Genomic DNA, 22150 nt, shown 5'->3' with positions numbered 1-22150 from the left:
TTTAAAAACGTAATTAATTTCTTCCTGACACTTCCAAGTGACCATAGAGGTTGAGGATGAACGGAGAGAAAATGAATTCTTTCAGCACTCTGCAGGTGACTGTTAGCATCTGCACAATTTAAGGCCTTTCTAATAAATATGAGGTGAACAACCAAAATACTGCGTCCAAGAGCCGCTGTGATCATTCAGGTTTTGTGTAGAGATGTGTGTTATTTCAGCCTCATTCTCCTGCAAGCTGCTTGATCACTGTTAGACCGAGCTTGAGACAAAGGAGAGCCTGCAGAGTTGAAGAGGGCTCGGAAATTGAAACTATGTGTTGGCCTAGTAGTCCTCGTGTGCTTCCAGTATCTGCATTTCCTCTTATCTCCAGCCCACTTAAATTGAAAATAAGACCAAGACCACCCCGAACCTTGAACATCCACTCCTTTTGTAATTCCAGCACTTTTCCCACTGAACAACCCCTGTCCACCCAGAAGTCCCTTTTGACCCACACCATGATTTCATTATACATTGCCATTGGAACTCCCTATGCTATATCTACCACAGTTTTTCAAACTCCATTGGACAGCTGGCTTGTGCGACTACACCCAGCTCTTCTACTAAGGGACACTAACCATAGCCAGGGCCAGTGGAGGACCTAATCATGTGGCAGGTTTGACAAAATTATGCAGCAAGACGAGCCAAATTATTGTTACACAGGTTAACACTGGGAGGGCAAAGGTTTCACCTCTTTAGTGCTAGGCAACACCCAAAAGCAACAGAAAAGGGAACCAGTCAGCCATTGTAAAGGTCCTCCCACTCCAACACGTGTCACCACTTTTCTAGTAACCTGTGTCCATTTGAGTTGGATTTTAAAATCTGTAGATTATTTAGCAGATGATACATTATGTGGCAAATGCGGCTAATCTGCAGACAATGCCACGGTCTCAGTATCACATAATTCCAGTGGCCCTGCCTATGGTTTATAATTCACACCATTCTTCACTCTTAAAGGCACCGGTGAACTTGTTTTCTACCACAGCTGACTAGTTTACTGTCTATAAAACACAGAATTTATCTATTAATTCTTACAGCAGCCCATGATACTTAACAGTTTATTGGCATTGCAGGCTGTACATGAGATTGACAGCTCTGTGGCGGGGGGTTTATTTCCATCTTCTAAATAGTGATGTCTTCCAGGAGGAAGTTGCGCTTGAAGAGGATGATGCAACTGTTCAAGAAGATGACCTTTCAGGGTCAATGAGTGAAATCCCAGCTGCCTTTGAATGTAATGACAGCCTAGAGATGACTGAATTGGAAGAGAAAGATGACCGAGCCCTGGACCAGTTCGCTCTCACCAGGTAAGGAGCAGAATTGGCCCTTTACAACTTGGACATGAATGTATTTAATTGTAGTTCCTAAATTCTGTGTGCTCTGCTCCCTTTCTAGTAAACAAAATGCTACCCCCACAGGTTTGAAACAAAGTACACAAGATCCTTTGTTGCCTTGGAGCACCGTTGAATGATCACCCTCCAGCATAAGTGAGCATATGCCATCACAGGGAACCTGCTGGTGGGGAGTTTAGTGAAGTTTATGGTGGTTGGGCAGGACGGTGCCATACTTACTTTAAGTTAACTTACAGACTCTGGAGGTCTAAATGTCTGGAAATATGATGAGGAATTAGGAGGACTTACCCTTGAGAGCAAAAATGGGGTTGGTGCAGTTCTGAAGTGGCGAGATGGGGAGAGGGGCCTGTTTCCTGAGAACGTTTAGAGGGGGAGAAGGATTACCATGTATGGAGAAACGGGGTTTGAGAGTTGCTGGAATTAAGAAATGTAGCGAAATACCGCATAACTAAGAGAATAGTAGAACCACCAAAACCGTGTGGACAGAACGTCGTGTCCAAAATATTGAAGGTTAGTGCAAACAGGTAAGTATAGATTTACTGTTCGAAACTGCACATCTACGTATCTTGGAGATGTATATATCGCCAAGGGACACATGTGGAGATATATATATATATATATATATATATATATATATATATATATATATATAGTAAAACTTTGCTTACCTATAGAAACTTATCAATATTTTTTATTCTAATATTTTGTGCTGATACCAGAAAAACCATTGGAACGGATTTACTAAGAACATCTGAAATGTACTCACCGACGGTTACTACTGCATTTTCAGAAATTCCTGCTGACTTTAGGAACTCACATATAATTCCAAGTGTATCTCGGGGAACCTACGAATGTTGCAGGTCCCCAGGGTCATTCACATGCATTAGCAGATGTGCATTTGGAATTCAGGTGGTGTTCAATTCTGAAAGCATAATAAATAACAAAATCTTTGCATTCACACTGAATAACTTTTTTTTGCTGTTGCTCCAAAGGAAAGTATTCTTCTTGTTGTAAGAACCTCTTCTACACCCCAGTAATAGTTTTGGGCGTTCTGCCCTGTACCACACTGTAAACAGATGTTCTCTGTTCTTTACCGGACAGCATCTGCCACTGCTTTCACAGCGGGAACCGCCTGCATAAAGGTTTCTGAATACACACAAAGCCCGAGTTTGTAGTGTTTTTTTTACCACCTTTCCAAGACTACCCGCTCTGTAGCACCTACAACAAACACCTAGGAAGGGATTTAGTCACACTTAAAACTATACCACAATGATAGAATTTTAATGTTGGGTAAATATTTCTAACTGGTGCAAATTCACGTTTTCAAATCACAAACTTTAATTTGCTTTCAAGAATCCAGGTGTTTCTTAGCTGCACATCTAGCCTTGTAAATCGGGCCAATATAATTAATCAGAGTGTGTACACATATCACAATCAACCTACATTGCATAAAGAGCACTACCTATACAGGCATAAGTATATAATGGATTCATCAACATACAAACTTAGTATTACTAAAATATTTGTCACACTGCTGACAAGTATCGCATGTACTAAACTTGCGAGAGAACGACCAGCACATACATATTGTTATGAAAAAGTAATTAATGGTCCATGAACGGACAGACATGCAGTGTAAGGGGTTTGGTATTCGACCTACATGTACGTAATTTATTTGATGACTACAGCAGAATATTGGCTGTTACCTGCATATAGAAATGCCCAATGCTGAAGTCAGCACAGTGATCTGAGAGCCACTGCAATAGTACATATGACATCACAAAAAGAATTCTATATATATGTGTGTGTGTGTGTGTGTGTGCACAAAATATTCTTATTTAGGGTGCAGTGGTACATGTACATATGAGTGCATCTTGCCTTTAAGTTCAACAGAAAACAGTTTGCAGAGATGTGGGAGGAATGGATCCTGGTCAATAATAATTTGACGTTCATAGGCCCTAATGAGCAAATCTTAGATATGTCACTCAGGGTAGGAGGATGTGTTGTGGGATGGCTAAAGAGCTGCATGGTATAATGGGTTGAAAAATAGTTGCGGAAGAGCTACGTGTCGCTCCTGGGTCAGTGTACTTTAAAGTTCCTGTGTTGCTCATTGTGGGTGTAAAAATGTAACCATGGTGTAATGTCTCTGTGATGGCAATCTTTCACAAGGTGTAGTTGGTTCGGATGTCTAGCTGTAAGGAGCGAACACATGACACTTTTGACATTTCTCATATCCTCCAAGTAATCTGAAGGAACCTGACACTATTGGGGATCCATCTAGTATACACCCTTTGCCTGGTATGGGATCTGGGAACATGTTTACGGTACCCTAGTTGCTGGAGCTATACTCAGAATATAAGAAGCCTATTGAAGCAGCTGTCTATTGGATCAGTGTGTGCAGAACAGTCTGAGATGTGTATGCCATAATTCGGATGCTGGTACTAACATAGTGTACAGAGAAGTGCACTTAATTGTCAATTTTTGTTTTACGATTTCTTCTTTGACCCACCTTATAACGTATTAACCATACGTTGAAACCGGTCCCCTTCTTGACCCAAATTCTCCTTCTGTCCAAATCTTTGATGTGAGGAGTTATGCTGGTGCACTATAATTTGAAGAACATTGGGCATAACATGCCAGATTTGCAAGCACAGTTGTGTGGTGGTGTTCTGCAATTGCGTTTGCACTTTTATTTGAAGAACATTGGGCATTCCATGGTAGATTTACAAGCACAGCCATGTAGTGGTACTCAGCAGTCCCATTTCCCTCTGCTCACTTTTCCTGGTTACTGTTTCTCGAAAGCTTTTGGAATGCAGAAAAATTGGGCCTATCATTTCTAGTCTTTTTACTATAAAAGTGTCCTAAATAGAGGAGGCTCATCAGCAAAATGTGAAACTGAGTCTGTTCACCGAGTTGCTATGCATCTTTTGGGTGTAAGGAGATATGTTTACCACTGACGTCCTTTTGGGGTCGCCAGGGGTCACAGGTGCGACCCCTGGCGTGTCCCTTGCAACCCCTGGCACTGCCTTTGCGACCTCTGGCCGCATAGGCAGTGCAAAGAACAGAAATTAAGGAGGGCTCTCGGAGCTTTCTTTACTTTCTGTCGCCTACAGGGAACGTAATCATGTGAAGCACGTTCAGTAAAAGATCATGCAGCCATATCACACCATTAGTAACCTGATGGTATGTTTGTGAGGTGCCCCTAAGCTTACTTTGCAACTCGTGCATGAAGGAACTAAAAAATAGATAAACTTGGAATAAGGTGTCTCCGTTTCTCTAGCTGCCCCTGGAGGGAAAGGGAACTATGGAGGAGGTAAGAGAAAGTGCCTGAGGGAAAGCTTAAGGATGGATGAGCGAAAGAGGAGACTACAAAGAAATAGGTGAGAAGGTGTGTGTGCTTGGGTATGAGAGAGAGAATAGAGCTGGGAGAGATAGAAAACACTTGAGAGAGATGCACGTCAGAGGTGTGAAGGGGTAGCAAAACAGAGACATGCAGGAAGGAGACAGGAAAATGAAAGGAGAAAACAAGTGAGTGGGTAAGACAAATGAGTAGAAGGCAGCCAGTGAGAGAGGTGTGATAACAAAGCAGGCTGGTGAGAGACAGATAAGAGTGAGCGAGGGCGACAGAAGATAGCAAGAGAACAATGATAAAGAGACAGTCTAGGAGGATACACCTGAAAGAGTGTGCAGGGATAGACATGTGGAAAATAGATCATAGACTGATGAGAAGGGTGGAGACATTTTAGAAAGAGGCAAAAAAGAGGCAGGCAGGTAAGTGACAACTGAAATAGAGACAAAGCGGGATAGACAAGGGAGAGACAGGGTATAATGAGAAGCAGACCGGTTATAAACAGACAGCTGAGAAATGGAATTTGGAAGGAAGGACAGATGTAAGATAAAGAGGAGATACAGAAAGAAGTGAGAGTAAAAAAGAAAGCAATAGCTGAGTAATTTAGCTGAGAGCAGAGGAGACATGTCAGAGATGACAAAAACAAACAGTTGGGAAACAGGTGTCTAATGGGGAGACTGGTAAAAAGGGATAGATGTGAAATGGACACAGGTGAAACAGTCACATGATCTAGGAAAGGGAGAGTAGGCAGATTACAACAAGGAGAAACAGGACTTAAGATGGCAGTAAAGAGGAAGAGCGGACCGGGGAGAGGGGATATGAGAGATGAAGCAAAGGAGAGGACAACAGAATAAGACAAGAGAGATGTAAAGCACAGAAGAGATATACGCAATGTAGAAATTTGACAAGGGAGAGAGAGATTTGATATGAGAGAAGGGGAGAGATAAAATAGGGAGACGGGGCAAGGAAAGTCGCATTTTCTCTAGTAAATAAATACAGCATAGTATGACCATTGTAATGCACTATAGCATGATGATGGACACTAGAGCAATAATGATGAATGTTGGAGCATTTAATAGTTGTGCTACAGAATCATAGGCTTTTTTATTTTCATAAAAAATAGGCACTGCACTTATTTCATGGTTGGGAATTTTAGTGACATCACTTCCTAGAACACCACTAAGTCAGAGGCCAAATAATGTCCTTCCTGTGATTTCACTGGTGGTCAAAGGCTGTGTGATGGCAGCTCCACTACCCCTGGCATTTTGGTGACTGGACATCCATGATGTTTACTCCAGTACAAGAGGTCAGTTGCATGCCTATAACCCATGAAGCAAAAGAAGCATGTTAGTTGATTATTACTTGCAGCTGTGCCATGTCTTGCATTTCATATTGCCAGTCACAATAAAAATAACTATAGAATCTTAGCTCAAGTAACTTTTAATGATGATACTACTAGCAGTGTGGTCTGCTGCTTCTCTGAGCTCATACGGTGGGCTGGTCAGTTAACTCCACGCTGCTCACATCTAGCATGGTACAAGATTTTAATCTAAACTCAGCAGCTCAGGCACAGTTACAGTGGGTGATAGTTATACATGATATTTACAGCGCTCAGAAGTGGCGTATGTGGTGTTATGCACTATATAAAATAGACTTTTATTATGAGCGTCAGCTCCAGTCATGAATATTTCATTTCCAGAGGAAAGCTTTACTAAATCACCATCAGTGTTTCGAATTTGTGTAGAAAGTAGGTGGCGGCAACAGGGTGTGCCCAGCATGTTTCATCCACACTCAGTGCCTGTTTTCCTCGCTTCTTCTTGTTACAACACCACACGGAGGACTGTGGTAACTCGCACTACTGGACGCGTTAGCATTGGAGAAGAGAAGGGAAGCGTGGCCCTGCGGTTTCTCAAGGGGGGAAGTGGTAGGGAGATTGGCACAACTTCACTTTGCAACTCTTTGCAGGCAACATCTAAGTAAAATGTTGGCCCTGAACCAGTTCCTTTTAGCACTCGGGCCAAAAGAGCCACTACCCGCCCCTGCATGTACCCATCCAATCTGCCAGGAGTGTGCAGGGATGTCAAAACAGAACCCAGTTGTTCAGATGGGAGGCGGAGGACTGCAGGCACAGCTGAGGTATAAACTTGCAGTTTGCCTGATCCAGCGCCCTTGGATGGGGCAGGTTAAGACATAGACCACTTGCCCTCACTGTATGTGGCACCATAACTCTTTACAAAAAGTGATTGAATAGAGAATACTTACTTTTAAGAAGCAGCAATCAACAACAATTGATACAATTATGTGACAAACAGTGGGCGTCATTAACAAAGCCATTTGTGCATTGTTCTATACAGTTACTTAACTGGCTGAGTTTACAATTGTAACCCTGTTCTGGGGCAGGTTTACTAATATTTGATATAATGCAGAGCAGTAACCAAAGTTGCTGTGCTGTATTGTGTGAGAGGGGGAGAGCAGGACAGTGTCATATCTACTAAGATATGGGTCTCCTGCTGCTCTCTTTCCCTTTAAGGCTGCCTAACACTGGACACACAAACGTTTCCAACCTGAGCGTGCAGGCGGTCGGACCGTGGCGCCTCCACCACGGTCATAATATGGCAGTTAGACCGCCCCAGTCGGCGGTGGTCCGAGAGCCACCGCGAGTCTGGCGGTCAATGGACCGCCAGACTCGTAATGAGGCCCACAGTCTCTGAAAAAGTTGGCATAGTTGTCTATGCACTTGCCATCGAATGTTACACTAATCAAAGATGGGATCACAGTTGCCTCCAAGGCCTCCACAGAATCCAGCCTTTCCCTCACGATTAGCCAGGGTTATTGACACTTTACATTCGTACAAGAGGCACACGTCATACTTGTTCAAAGGTTACGTTTTAGCCATCAGAACTACTTAATTGATAAGCCTAAAGTTTCACCTACGAAAAATGGTCTACCTTTATTGATTTGTCATCTTCATAATGTTGCCCTGCCATTTGCTCCTAAGGATATCCTTTAAGACCATTGTTTCCTCAGCTGAATACACGCTGACATGAAAGAAACGCACCTCTCGCACAACACACTCGACCCACCTAACTTAAGTCGTAGATGGTGTGGAAGCCTAATTGCTTTCTAAATTAAATCACCAGCTGACCTACAGGTTATAGATTGAGGACTCAAAATCCTACTTTTACAGGCACTAGCACCGATAATCTCAAATGATCACGGAAACTATGTGTTGGACCTTATCGTTGTCGAGAGAAAATGTAATCTTTTGAATGGAATCTTCATTTGTGCTAGAAATGGGATTGTGAGAAATATCTGGGAATGGAAACTACAGCCAAATTCAGGACAACTGTTGAATGGTTACACTTTGTTCTGTCTAAGAAAATCTCATCATACGCTACTTTTATTAACAAGAGCAAAATAAACAGCCTGTAAATCACTGATTAAGCTGGCCAGTGGTTCCACTAAAAAGCTGGGAGTAAAGCTTGCTCAATGTGTAAAGGGAGACACACATTTATAGTATTTTGTGCACGTTTCTGCAGTGGGGATCGCGTGATGCAACAAAACAAAGAGAGCGTACAGGTATCCAAACACTGAGATAATGCGAAAGGAAGAAGATGACCTTCATTTTCAACAAGAATGTGAACATTTGTGGCTGAGAAAACGAATCAATGCACTCTTGCCTTAGGAGCGAGGCTGCGAAAAAAGGACCATCAGAAACAGGCACATCCTTTAGGCATTTGTTAGTTTGATCATAGAAACATGACTGAAGGAATTTAAAGTTGATATAGTTAATAGGAATACATATTTCACAGTTCCCAGCATAATATCTTTCTGTTGTTGAGAAGTGTCCACCATGCTACAGTATACTGACAACAAATGTCTAATAAGTTAACAGGCAAACACCAAACCAAGTGCAGGATGGTTGCTTGCCAGTCTACAGCAGAGGGTGTCAATAGTACACTCTTGAGGCCCAGTAGCTGTAGGAATAATGCATCTGCTACATCTCAGAGGTGTCCTGATTGTTGTGAAGCCAATAAAATGCACATGCATCTGGAAAATGTTGGCACCTGGTATACACGATATTTCATGGCTGCAAGACTGTGGCACTAAGGGGGTCATTCCGAACGCGGCGGGCACCGCCCGCCGGGCGGAAACCGCCCAAAGACCGCACCGCGGTCAAATGACCGCGGTGGTCATTTCAACTTTCCCGCTGGGCCGGCGGGCAATCTCCAAAAGATCGCCCGCCGGCCCAGCGGGAAAGCCCCTGCAAAGAGGAAGCCGGCTCCGAATGGAGCCAGCGGATTTGCAGGGGTGCGACGGGTGCAGTGGCACCCGTCGCGATTTTCACTGTCTGCTAACCTTTGTGGAGCCCTGTTAGGGGGCCCCTGCACTGCCCATGCCAGGAACAGGCTGGCGGGAAGGGGGTCGGCGCCGCCATGGAGGATTCCCTGGGCCAGGGGAAAACCGGCGGGAAACCGCCGGTTCCCCTTTTCTGACCGCAGCTTTACCGCTGCGGTCAGAATGGCCCGGGAAGCACCGCCAGCCTGTTGGCGGTGCTTCCTCTGCCCTCCACCCTGGCGGTTTGAAACCGCCAGGGTCGGAATGAGGGCCTAAGTGCTATTTAAAATAAGTCATTATAATTGTGTTTTTTGTTTTTTATTTTCTTTTTTCTTGTTTATGCCCAAGCCCAAAATTTACAAGCACTTGAACATATGAGGCTTTTTGTGTTTCCAAAAACAAAGGTGCCTAACACACTTAAAAATAATATTTTTTTAAAGTTTGTACTTTACACTCAACCTTTGCAGAATGTGTTGTGAAATAGATTTCTACCGCTTGGAGCTTGGAAGTAGATTAACAATAAACAGTGGTGTGCCAGGGAGTCATAGGCCCTAATGCAAGTTAGGATAATCCCGCCCACAAACACCCTCCCTTTGCCGCTCCTCCACCCTCATGAGTGGTTGCTAGTTAAAACAGCCATTCCAATTAAGAAGTGAGGCCTGCTCACCTACCGGCGTAGATGTCATCGAAGCCGGTGCACTAACGATAGTGATGTACCTACCCCTGCATCTGTTCCCTACCCTGTACCCTTGATTCAATCCCTGACATTTTCCAACCCCATTCTGCGGTATCTATACCTTTCACTCTCCTCCAGGTGCCCAGTATCACTAGGCTCATGTTCCCCTGGTACCATCCTCCTCTCAGCTCTAAATCTTTTCTTGTACATCTCCTCTCGCCTCTGCAACTCGCTATTTTCCATCTTTCACCCTCCCTCCACTCTCCTCTTTATATCTCTCTGCTTCCCTCCCCCTTGCCATTCTTTCTGCTGTCTTTCAACTCTGTGGTTCCTCCCCATTCTCTTGTCTCCCCATTTTCTCCTATGTTCCCCATTCCACCTCTGCTTTCTCTCCCCTCTCCATCGCGCCCCCGTACCTTCCTTACTTCTTTGTACGTCTCCTCTCTTTTCCTTACACCTCTTCCTCTCGACCCTTTTATTTGCTCTTCCCTTTGTCGCTCCTCTTCCCTGCCTGTTATGTTCTTTCTCTCCCTTATCCCCCCATTGTTACCTCTATCTCTTCACTCCCCTTGATTCACTGCGCTCTCCCGGTTGCATCTCCGTTCTTGCCTATATTCTGTCATACATTTGTGTTTTAACTCGTGCATCTCTGCTCCTTCCTCCTCATTTCCTTATACCTTGCTCTCGCCATCTCTTTAGTGTATGAACACACCATCTCTCCATTCTCTCATTTCTTTATACTGTTTTAGATCTCTTTTCCCACATGTATTTTTTTCTTGGCTGTGTGTAGCTCCTTATTCTGCCCTAGAACCCCTCGCTCATCCAGGGTAAACAATGTCAGCCCCCAGGCGGCGACCTGGTGTAGGCTACCTCTGGTGTCACGGCCCCACTGTATCTACGCCCCTGCCTGGACAGGGCTTTGGAGTTCTTCCAAGCAGCCCAGCAGCCCTCTTGTGATCTGTGCTTTCTGACACCAATGGACTTCCGGCCTTTGTGAGAAGGAAATCGTAACACTTTTCAAAGGAATACACCTCAAAGCATTGCTTTGCAGACATCACTGTGCGCACTGAGTGTATATACAATATGTGAAATTTTCTGAAAATAAATACTTGGCACAAAGTTCTCTAGATCACTGTCTTCAGACTGCTGAGGAGGGACCTTAGACACCAGCATAACTGTGCCCTACACCACGGTGGGCATGATCTCAAATTCGCTCTGGGGCTTTCAAAGGCTGCCTTCCAATAGCCCCGCCTACTCAAGAGTCAAGTTAGTTATTTAGAGGCAGCCAACATTTGCAAATGCTACAAAAATGTTGCTATTTGGAAACCTTGTGATTAAACCATCCTGGCCTCTTATCTTTTAAGTGTGAGCATGTTGTAGCTTTTGTTGGTACCACCAGTTAATGTTCATTAGCATGATGCAGCCTTGAGGCTTCTGTTAAGATCATTTAAACCATCCCCTCCCCGAGAAAAAGGGAAACAATTGTTTCTGCTTCCATCAGTGGCACCAAACCAATGTCCACCTGACTGTCATCCCATAAACATGCCGGAGTTGTCCCAGGTGGCTTTGCAGCATGGATGCCTCTGTACAGCTCAGACTGCTGGATTAGATCTGCCCTTTATGGTGATACATCAGCCATGGGGACACGAGGAGCATACTTGCCCATGCAATCAAAGACAGCTGGAAATTCAGAATCACTTTTCTAAAACCCATAAAATGTGGGCCATGGAATGGCAAGCCTGAAAGAGGGCGAAGTCATGAAGTGTTGCGGCTCGAGCAATAGATTTGTTGACAGTGTCTTGTTTTTGTTAATAGTAAAAGTTCTCTGGCTTACCTAATTGGTCGCTCCTAAACTCCTTTTCAAGATAGGTCTCTAGCGTAAGGATCATGCTGCAGAAATCAAGGTTCATGAAACAAGGTTTGGGGTATAATGCTGAAAAGGTAACTTTGGCATTTAATGCACTCGCCGAAGCAATCCGCACCTGTAGCCGAGGACAGAAGTCACAGATTTTTGATGCAAGATTGCTGAGTGGGTCAGTACTTACATTGCAGCAATCCTTGCGTGACCTGCAGGTTACAAGTTATAGTCCAGGTACTGTAGCTCAGAGTTATACACCTCCCTCAAACATTTGCTTATAACCTACAAGGCGTAAGTTTGAAGCAGTGCACGTTTTTATCAGATTTTTGTTATTATTTTAAGGTTGATAAAACGGGGCTTCATTCGAGTAGCGATAGACAGTAAGTGCTGTCGAATGGCTATTAGAAGTGTATTGTACATAGACACACACAGATTCATGACGACTGGAATTGCAATTCTGCAGCCGCAGCATTTTCCACTTTATGAATATGAACATGATCCATCATCTTCTGTATAATTTATAGATTTTAGCAAAGTATTTTTTCCTAGGTTACTCAATTCAAACACTGCAAAAAATGCAACCAGTCATGTCGAGAGGCCTTTTGTCGTGCAGAGGGTGGTCACCTTTCAGTTTGACTGCTGTATTTAGGTGTTAAACTGGCATGAATGAGTTTTAACCTTTGCCCGCACAGTGTTAAGGTGGGAAAATGGGAAAATAGCAAAGTAGCTCTGCCTTGTGAAAATTAAGCAGCATAATCTGCCTTTTATTGCCGCCTGATATAGCCAACCCTGCCCTATTCACTCTAAGTGTTCCCTCTGACCCGACTCATACGGTCTAATACAGTTAATATAATATCTAGTATGTACAATACTCAGTTCATCTTGAGGGCGGATGGGAACACTGACCTGGCACGTAGAGCTTTCATAGCTGTTTCACTGCAGTTTCCAACTAGATGATGCAGAACTGTCTTCGGCTGAGGTGGTGTTGCTGGGAGACCTCCATTAGTATGAGCGTCATCCTGGTGGCCGACACCTTGGGCCAGTGCCCTCTCCTGCATGGACAGAGAGAGACCAGCTAGTTTATTTCAATGATTGTCGATCTAGACATACGTGGCTAATGTACCTATGTCCTCTTTTTTTTTTGTTGTTGTTTTTTTTTGTTCACTGTCTGAAAGTTTTGTATATTGTACACTTCATCCCCATGCGCGCATATATTTAAATTCTCCAGGCTATAGCACACTCAAGAATTGCTTATGCCAATGCTCCATATTTAGGACTCCCTTCCTATACACTACTTCATCTGTAATAATTTCAGATGTCTGTGCAAGGATTCTACAATCAGCATTACTAGTGCCAGGAAGCCTTAGCAGGCAACCACACTCTTTACTAATTATGTAACTAAATAAATATTATTAGCAAGTTACCTAAAGATCAGAGTAGCATCACCGTACATCCAGCTTCAAGAAACAAACAGCTTATCGAACTTTCAAATAAACATAAAAATTGCAGTTGAAAGGCAGAAGGGCACACGTAACTAATATTAAGAAGCGAGCAATGACTCTCACCTGTAATTGTTAGGGAGACGCTTCAACTTGGCAGCTAATACGCAATAGAGTAGCCATTGGAGGCTTTGGAAGCTGCAATACATCGTAAAAGATTCAACTCATTGTACAGAAACATTTGCTACTCTAGTGTAGTGATTAGTACGTACAGGGCCTTCTACAGAACAGTCACATACACACAGTCTAGTCTGTCTTCCTTCTCAGTCCTGTACCTTACAAACATAACCTTGCTTTATGCACTTTCTTGCAGCACCTGGCATACATCTTTACGCTGTTATGTGTGTACTCCTTTATAGTATGATAATGATACTTTGTGTATCTTTTTCAGCTTTGCAGAAAGTGACCGGAGTGCCTCGCCACCTCCTTCACCATTCTTTTCTGCCATCATCGCTGCATTTCAGCCCGCAGCCTGCGACGACGCAGAAGAAGCATGGCGCAGCCATATAAACCAGCTTATGTCGGACTCTGATGGCTCGTGTGCAGTCTATACATTTCATGTCTTCTCCTCCCTCTTTAAGGTAAGCCAGTGCCTTCAAACCGACAAAGTATTTACTGTTCGTATTAGAGTAACGTTTTCTCAGAATTAAAGAGATTTCCTAGATATTGAAGTATGGTTTATTGGGTACCCTCCTTGCACGTCTGGAGAGCTCAGGACTGAACATGAGCATCTTTTCATAACTTAGTGACATAATTCAATAGATATTGAGAAGGTTTTGATGCTGGTGCCACAGGATAGAAGCCTCCTCCAATATATATATAGTGCCATAGGGACCCTTGATGCATCTTTCTTTTGTTTAGGTGCCCAGAGGTAGGAAATTTTGCTTGTTTTTCTTTTATTAGGATTTTTGGCATATGCAGCTTTAGAAACAGTAGTGGGTGGCTATGACTGATATGTATGATTTGGATAATGCCTGTCACGTTGTTTGACATGAGCACACACTTAGCAGTGACCCTGTTACTTGTGGCTTCAGCAGCTCATGGATTTAAAAATCCCTGAAAGCCGGGAAAGCATTATCCTGAGTGGGATGATCAGCCTCCGAGGGCTGCTCACTCTATGCCCCGACTAATGCGTGGAAAGTGGCGAGTCGTTAACTCTGGAATCAGTTTTTGGTCCTGAGTCTTAACAGGCATGACCCATAACCCTGAAATAAGAGTCCCTTGCTAGAGATTTTCCTAAACAACATATTTTTACTGTTACAAAACTGGGAACAATTTAGAACAGAATATAGAAATGAAGGTATGTCAAAATCTAGGAGAAGACCCCTACTACCCTTCTAAAATGGGTTAGTACTCTAGCTCTTGACATTGTGATATATTGCACCATGCAATTAATAGCTGCCAAGCTACCAATAACTAGAAATCAACATTAGTGGATAGTACAGAGGAAGATATTGCTAGCAAAATACCAAAAGCTGATGATTTCTTCCTCATGCTTTCTCTTTTGACAAGTGTTTTTGCATCCGTTTTTCTTAAAGCTGTATGTTTATAACACACAATATACATTGCACATAAGGAGCTGTTGGTGTCATTGGTTAAGCTCTTGAGTAAAGTAATACCAGGCATGATTTTCTTCATGTAGAGATATTCTTGTGCTGCATCAGAATATTATATTGTAGCATTTGTAAAGCACTTACTACTCCTTTGCGGGAAGCTGAATCATTTGTGTGCACGGATAGTAAACTGTGTGGGTGTGTAGTTGGAAGTGTGTTGTCTTTGCTTTGAATGTGATGACCACTGAGATGTGGTCATTGTTTTTATGGGAGGCAGCACTTGTTGGTGTGATGTATGAGGAAGTGTGAGAGCGATGGTGCATTTTTATAGTTTGTGGTATGTTGCCAGCTGTGATTAGATCTGCAGGCCCCTTTGTGATGTTGGTATTTTTTTCTTTTATATGCTCAGTCTGATTTCTTATGCAGGCAGTAGCAGAAGATCATCCACTCTGAGATCTTATTGATCCGGGGAAGATAGCCAGTATAGAGAAGGAGTGCAAGAAATTGGAGAACTGCCCGTTTGACTATTGTTTTTTTTTTATAAACAAGTTTTATTGTTTTATACATACAGTAATATGTCACATTGGCAGAGCTAAGAGAGTAAAGCATAACATCTTTATATCCTGCAAGCCCAGAAGAGCCCAGATTATTTTCATATAGAGTCAGTATTGGCTTCAATTTCCCCAGTCCAATAAACAATTATAATGAGTCTATTACAGGCAGGATATCCTCCATCCACCTAGACCAAATCTTAGCATGTTTTTTTGGGCACCACCGTGCCCTGTATACTGGCTGTTCCATCTGGGCGCACCAGTCACCCGCCTCCATTTCTAGAGCATGTGTGGGCTGCTCGCCATCCATTGCGCCACAGTATCCCTTTTTGCCACCAGAAGGGCCGTGCCCAGAGAGTCTTTCGCCGCCTGAGAATTCCCCAACCCTTCCATGACACCCAGTAAGACCACCATGGGGGAAGGCTCTATTGGTTGACCCAGCACTGTAGAAAGTTCAGTCAGGATCTGTGTCCAATAGTATGCACTAACTGGGCAAGCCCTCACCACATGGAAAAAGTTTGAAGGTGAGTGAGAACATCGATTACATTGGGGTGACTGCCGTAGTCCGGCTCGGTGCGGTCTGGACGGGTTAAGAGAGGAACAGTGCAGGTAATGTGCACCACTCGCAACCTGACCAAGATAGTGATCTCGCATGGTGCTGTTAATGCATCCCACAAGTCATCGTCCCCTAGTGGTCCAAGCCATGCTTCCAAGAGGGATGTCAGGAGCTGGAGGGTCCCAGTGGCATTCAACGTCAGGGATCGATATATCTGAGAAACTCTTCTCAGGTATATGGGTATCCTTGGGGATGTGTGTCTTCAGTGCGTGTCGTAATTGTAAGTATATATGAAATTGCTTAGTGGGCAGGGTGTGGGTTTGTTGAAGTGCTTGGAAGGGCATTGTATGTGTGCCTGACCATATATCTCCGACCAGTGTTAGACCTAGAGCATCCCATTGAGAGAAGCCCTCCAAAGAAGCTACCTCACGCATCCATGTCCCGTGCCATAAGAGGGTGTGCTGTGCAATTTTTCCCCATCATCCTGTGCAGCGTTGTGCTGCGTGCCTCCCCATGAACACCAACCTGAAGAGTAGATCCAGAACGCGGGGAATACCATTAGTGTTAGTTATCGGTAGGCTGGATAGACTGTTGTACAGTCACACTTCATATGATTGCAATTATAAGACATCAAGTATGGAGATTTGCTAAGATGCACTGCGCTATATTCTTCCTTATTATTAACATTAAAGGATGTCAGTGCTCATCTTATTATTAACATTAAAGGATGTCAGTGCTCAGCGTACATGAGGCAGTTTCTCCAGGTCTTTCATCAGCAAGAGGTTACTTGGCAGTTTCTGTGTTAGACTCTATCATCTACCACACTTGCCCTTTCTGGGAAAATACGTGCAAGGAGGCCACTTCCCAGGCCGAGCAAGGGGCAGTTCTTCAAAGAATGGGAAGCTTGCACAGCTATTTAGATGCCTTCTGTTTGAATGTGCTTAATGCAGTCCAGATACTTTAATGATTAAAAATAGCAAGACCCTGAGCATTTCCTGAGATTGTTCCAGTACTGGGCTTGCTTCCTAAACTGCAGAGTGACATTTCTTACCACTTTAACAATGTGTATGTTTGAGATGTTATTTGTGTTAACAATAATAAAGTGAAGCAGATGTTTATCAGCGCCCACGTTCTTAAAAATGCAAAAGAGCTCCCTTTTTGGCAGTTTTGGAGAAAATGACATTCTGCAGTTAAGAGAACCGTATTTGCTTCACTAGTGAAAGAACACGTTAGGGTTTGATTTGCATATTGTACATTTCCACTTTGACAATGCGTAGCAGACATCATATACATAATTTAAGATACACATCACCAAACCTACATAATGTACTTTACAGTCATCAGAAAGGATGCGCTTCTTAGCATCTTATCCACAAAAGAGCTACAAACTTTACATTTCTCCACTCCACGTAAAGCCCCCGGATCACCCACTACCATCTGGGTCTCTGAACGGCCCAACAGTTGCTCTCCCACTGCTTTTAATCCCAGCATAATCTAACAAGCAATTACCTTTGCCTCCCATCGTGGCCAGGCTCTTACACCTAAACATTTATCATTACATCCACGGTGGACAGCTCACTTCCCACCTCTCTTAAAAGGGACAGGATTACCCCAAAAACAAAGCTCTAACCACATCCCTCAAGATGTCATCAAGTTCTCCCCCACTTTGGACATACCTTCCCAAGGCACAATACTATGACTAAAGATAATCTTTTAACTTTAACCATACCATCCATGTGACGACTGCCACGTAGGTGTCCAACCCCTCCACAGCACAAAAGAGTCCATAAATGTCCTGTAATCAGTGCTGTCCATTAACACTATTAGCGGGTAGACAGCACTGGTCCTTGGCAGAGTTGCATCTACATTGATTATTATCTTGTGTACATAGTGTGCTGACCACAGGCAGCAATTTATCCTGGCCTGTTAGAATGGAGATATTAAACCCGTTTTGGAATCATTGATGCTAATAGCTTCCAAAATCAGCATTGAAGTTATCTCTGCTCAGGAGCCATCATGCCTACATCCCTCCTTCCAGCACTACTGCACCATGCTCTGCTTCAGTACAGCTAAATGGATATGCATTTTTTGATAACCATTGATGAGACAACTGAGATGCATACTGATAGCTGACAAAATCATTTTTGGATGCAAAATCGTTTTTGAAGGTTAAAGATATACATATAAAACATTGCTAAACTTTATTTAGGTAAACCACTTCCTATTCATGCTCTTTTTCTGTTTTTGCTTTGGGTTTTCATTTTCTGAGTTTGTAGTCCGCTTTTCTAGACACAAATTACAAGTCTTGCATCCTGTGTTCCGTATTTTAATTTTGGTCTCTTCCGTCAACTTTCTTCTTTCCTCACTTTTAGGGCTATCATTCAAGGACAGTATCTTGAGGGATCCTAAGACTTAACCCCCTAGTGGCCCTTAGCTTGAAGGTTTCTGTCGTAATGCCACATGTTTCTATCACATGGAATGCCTAGAACATTGGCTCAGAAAGGTGTAATCCTACCCTCATGAGGTGGTAGGGCAACATGTTCTTCAAGTTGGCATTCTGGTGTAACATTTTCTGTTTCTCTGCTATCACAGTTGTTGCCTTGCTCTCACTTAACACTTTGAGTTCCTTTCAGCACACAGATACTCATCTTTGGCTTTCACTGCCTCTCACGCACTGCACTCTTCTTTCTTTCATGGCCCAAGACCAGCTCTTTACCTTTGAGCCGATCATTTACTATGGACCACACAATGCTGTGCAGTAACCAAAGGCTCCCAGTAATCCAAAATGGTAACTACTTAAGAATATTTACATAAACACTACACTTGCATACCTATTGCTCAGCTCTACTATGAATAATGCTCGTAAAGGTTTTAAGCAGCAAAAAGGGTCACATAAAGAAACATAAACACAATCCTGGCTAGAAATAATGCAGGAGGCTGCTCTAGGGTTTCTGATCCTTCTGGTAACTCCACTCTACTACTCAGTACCCTGGCTTTCTTCCATGCTCCACTTCAGAACCAAACTTTACAGAGTCATACAGCTCAGAAGGGTGCTTTCACCCAGTGTGCTTGTGTTGCAGTACTTGTTTCTTCTCCCTGCATTAAATGATTTCATTCCCTGCCTAATATTTGTAACCTGCCCATGGAAGTACACTGTGAGACATGGACACAATAGATCATCAAAAAATAATAGAGGTACTGCCATTTTAAGTGGTGGAATACAAAACATTAAATAATTTTCCCCTGTTCTGGAATAGGTTTGATAAACGACATGAACTGTGACAACAAAGTCAGTCTCTTCGCAGCAAATCAATGGAAAGGTGCCCAGTGCTATCAGTAAAGTGATGCATCACATAATACTGCTCCTTCCCATAAAAAAAAAGCCATTATCCCCTTATCATTTGTAGAAATATGCAAGTATTTTCCAGAGTGCATGAATCATAAAACAGATTTAAGTGCTTAAATGCAAAAAGTGTAGGAAAGTAATGACTCTCATTCTCGTAGCAGCTCTCTTCAGATGGTTTCGGGCAGGGTCACATAGCCTTGTTTTAAAATGAACGTTATGCATCCTAAAGTTTGTCAGAGAGCACAGTCTGTTTCTTTTCATTGTGAGTGTGTGCGCTTTTGTGTTTGTTATGATGCAGTACCAGCAACAGCGACAGCCGTGTGCAATCCACATGTAGCCTTCCATGACCTCCATGGGGTCCTGGGGCAGAGCATGTTCCCTGTCTCGTGGAGGACTGAAGGTGTGGATGGTTGTAGTGTGGAGTGCTGTAAGTGATTCCTTCCAGATGACTATAAATTCTAGTGTTTCCACCTAGATACCAGCTGCCTAGATGCTGTTTACTTCCCCACCACCTCTCTCCAAGTGACCACAGACACCAATAATGTGTGCAAACTCCCTTAATAGGGAGTTAACAAAAAAGTGCAAGTTGCATTCTCACAGGGGCATTGGCGGATAGAGAATAGGGACCTACTCAGACCTTCTGGAGCCTGCTACATAGAAGATGACAAATACTCTGCTCCCAAATGACCTCTAGCCATAAAGGTTCATGGCTAAGAGGACAGAGACGATTCTTTGTGCCTCTTAGTTGTTCCCCATGGTAGGCTACCCAGACTATCAGGCCCCTTCTTCTATTAGCTTTGTCTGCTGTGACTTCTCTCAGTGTAGGCCGAAAAGAGATGAACATCATCTGCCCGACACCACCAAGCCTGTCAGGTTTTGAGTTTATACTGAGAAGCTCTAGTCCTCCCATCCCGGTCTATGGAAACAACCAGAACTGAGCTGCTGTGGCTTATACACCAGGATCTGGCCAGGCTACATTTTGTTGCTACCAGAAAGGAGGCCAGCTTCTACCATGGAAGAATAAATGAACTTACTGCATCAGGACCCACTTTCGTTGCTGGGTGCCACTATAATGGTGATCCTGATTACCTTCATTGTATGGTCTCTGATTACCGTGCAGGGCACAGTTTTTCCGATGGTTCCCCCCACTATGTCCTTTGAAGTGTTGAGGGGACATGCCACCACAAGGGCTTACCCAGCAGCTGTTCAGATTGGGTCTGTTTCCCATCTGTCCTTCTCTTAGGCTAACCACTGGGTCCTGTACTATTCAGTTAGAGATCTCTTTGAGACTGTGACATCAAGGAGAGGGCAACCCTGGAAGTGTGAAGCTCTGGCTTCCAAGGAGACTGGCTCCTCCATAGGCACCCCGAAAGTAAGTCATCCTTACAAAGCACGCTGGCTCAGGCAGACTTCAAGGACCGCTCATCATTTTACCTGCTCAACCACACACTTACCCTGTGCACACGGACATCCATGTTCTGCTTTCACACATGCACCCTCCAGTATCCCACTCCCACTAAGTTGTATTAAGCATTGTCATTTAAAAGGGTCAACAGGAGCTTGCACACAAGTCAGTCACCCTTTTAAAAACAACATTCACTCATGCAACCTATTCACAGCACTCACCAGAAAACTCACCCTGAATCGGGGGACCCAACAGGTACATACAGCAGTATAAACATTTGGGTTCCTATTCTCTGAAGAGCACTAGTACAGTGTCTCTACACAAAACTATAGTCCAAACTTAGAGGAGAAATCTTTTCCCTCAATTTGGCTCACCAAATGTTCTCACTTTCTCTTACAGAGATTTGACAAACAGTAAGTTAAAACCTAACAGTCACATTAGAAAATCTATTAGAAAACCTTCCTCCGTTTTCTATAACTTTTAGATATTTAGAAAAAAGCTAAAGGTTTTTTATGTTGCAGACTCTGTGTGACTGTTTTAGAATGAAACTAGTGTTCCCAGACTAGTGAATGTTTTTTTTTTTTTTCATTTTTCCAGAGTATTCAGAAAAGATTCTGCTTCCTGACCTGCGATGCAGCCGGGTATCTCGGTGACAGTCTTCGCGGAATAGGGTCAAAGTTTGTGAGCACATCACAGATGCTGACACTGTGCTCAGAGTGCCCTACTCTCTTTGTGGATGCAGAAACAGTGAGTATCGTTCTGCAAGCCCTATAGTGTCATTGTGTAATGGACATCTTAGTTTTTGACTCATGGTCCAGCTTCCCAAGTTCTAACTTCCAAGTTTAGTCTTTGGATTCTGCACGGACCAGATTGCCTTCCTGTAAGTCCGTTTCTGTGGCACGCACACACTCTTCTCACTGAGTTCTGTGACTTGAAGTTTGATTTTTGTTCCTGCTGCTTATTAAATGCTCAACGGTTTTGTGATCTTCTGAAGTCTGCAGAGGTTCTCAGAGTTTGCGTTGATTATCAAAATGGATTAAATAGTGCATCGTGGTTTCCCTGTGCTGACCGAACAAGAAGCATTGCTGTTAATGGTCGCTCTGGATGGACTTTTGCCATTGCTCCCTGCTCTTCATCTTCTCTGAATCTCTGTTTGCCCCACTCACTCAAGCAGGAAGTAAAGCTTCACTTCTAGCATCACATCAATAAAGTACAACTGCAATAGATAAGATACCATTAAGATCTTATTTAGTCCACTGTTATGCTAGATTCAAGACAGGTTTAAAGTAAAACCTGATTATAAAGGTCATTAATGCACATTGACACCCATTAAGAAAGACATCCTCAACTACTTAGCCACATTTAAAAGATTATATCAAATGTTTTTATATAATTGATTGCTTAATATCAACTAAGCACTTCTGCATAAAGAGAGGTATGGTGTTCAGCCAAAGAGTCCTCGCGATCATTGTTTTCGTGTTTCATTGATAGGTCATAGTGTTAGTCTGAAGTGGGGTAAGGCGTTTGCAGATCTAAAGATGGCATCACAGTAATTGTATCTAAAGCCAGATAACCAGAAAACAAACTTGCTGCTTGGTCTGTCATAGAAAGGTGTAGCAAACAATTGTGTAACT

General features: G+C 43.3%; 1 protein-coding gene across 6 annotated transcripts in view; it reads left to right on the top strand.

Moving 5' to 3' along the window:
• Window positions 1-22150, top strand: part of FRY (FRY microtubule binding protein) — a 598740-nt gene that overhangs the window by 519297 nt on the left and 57293 nt on the right. For 5 of the 6 annotated variants that reach the window (XM_069205567.1, XM_069205566.1, XM_069205571.1 and 2 more), the window contains exons 54-56: window positions 1180-1340; window positions 13497-13686; window positions 21114-21263. In XM_069205567.1, the coding sequence (XP_069061668.1) occupies window positions 1180-1340; window positions 13497-13686; window positions 21114-21263 (501 nt within the window). The remainder of the gene's footprint in view (window positions 1-1179; window positions 1341-13496; window positions 13687-21113; window positions 21264-22150) is intronic. The other variant, XM_069205570.1, reaches the window with a different exon arrangement.

The sequence above is a fragment of the Pleurodeles waltl genome, chromosome 8, assembly GCF_031143425.1.
Source record: "Pleurodeles waltl isolate 20211129_DDA chromosome 8, aPleWal1.hap1.20221129, whole genome shotgun sequence".
Lineage (NCBI taxonomy): Eukaryota > Metazoa > Chordata > Amphibia > Caudata > Salamandridae > Pleurodeles > Pleurodeles waltl.
Note: the sequence above shows the minus strand (reverse complement) of the source record. Positions and strands in the feature narration are given on the sequence as shown.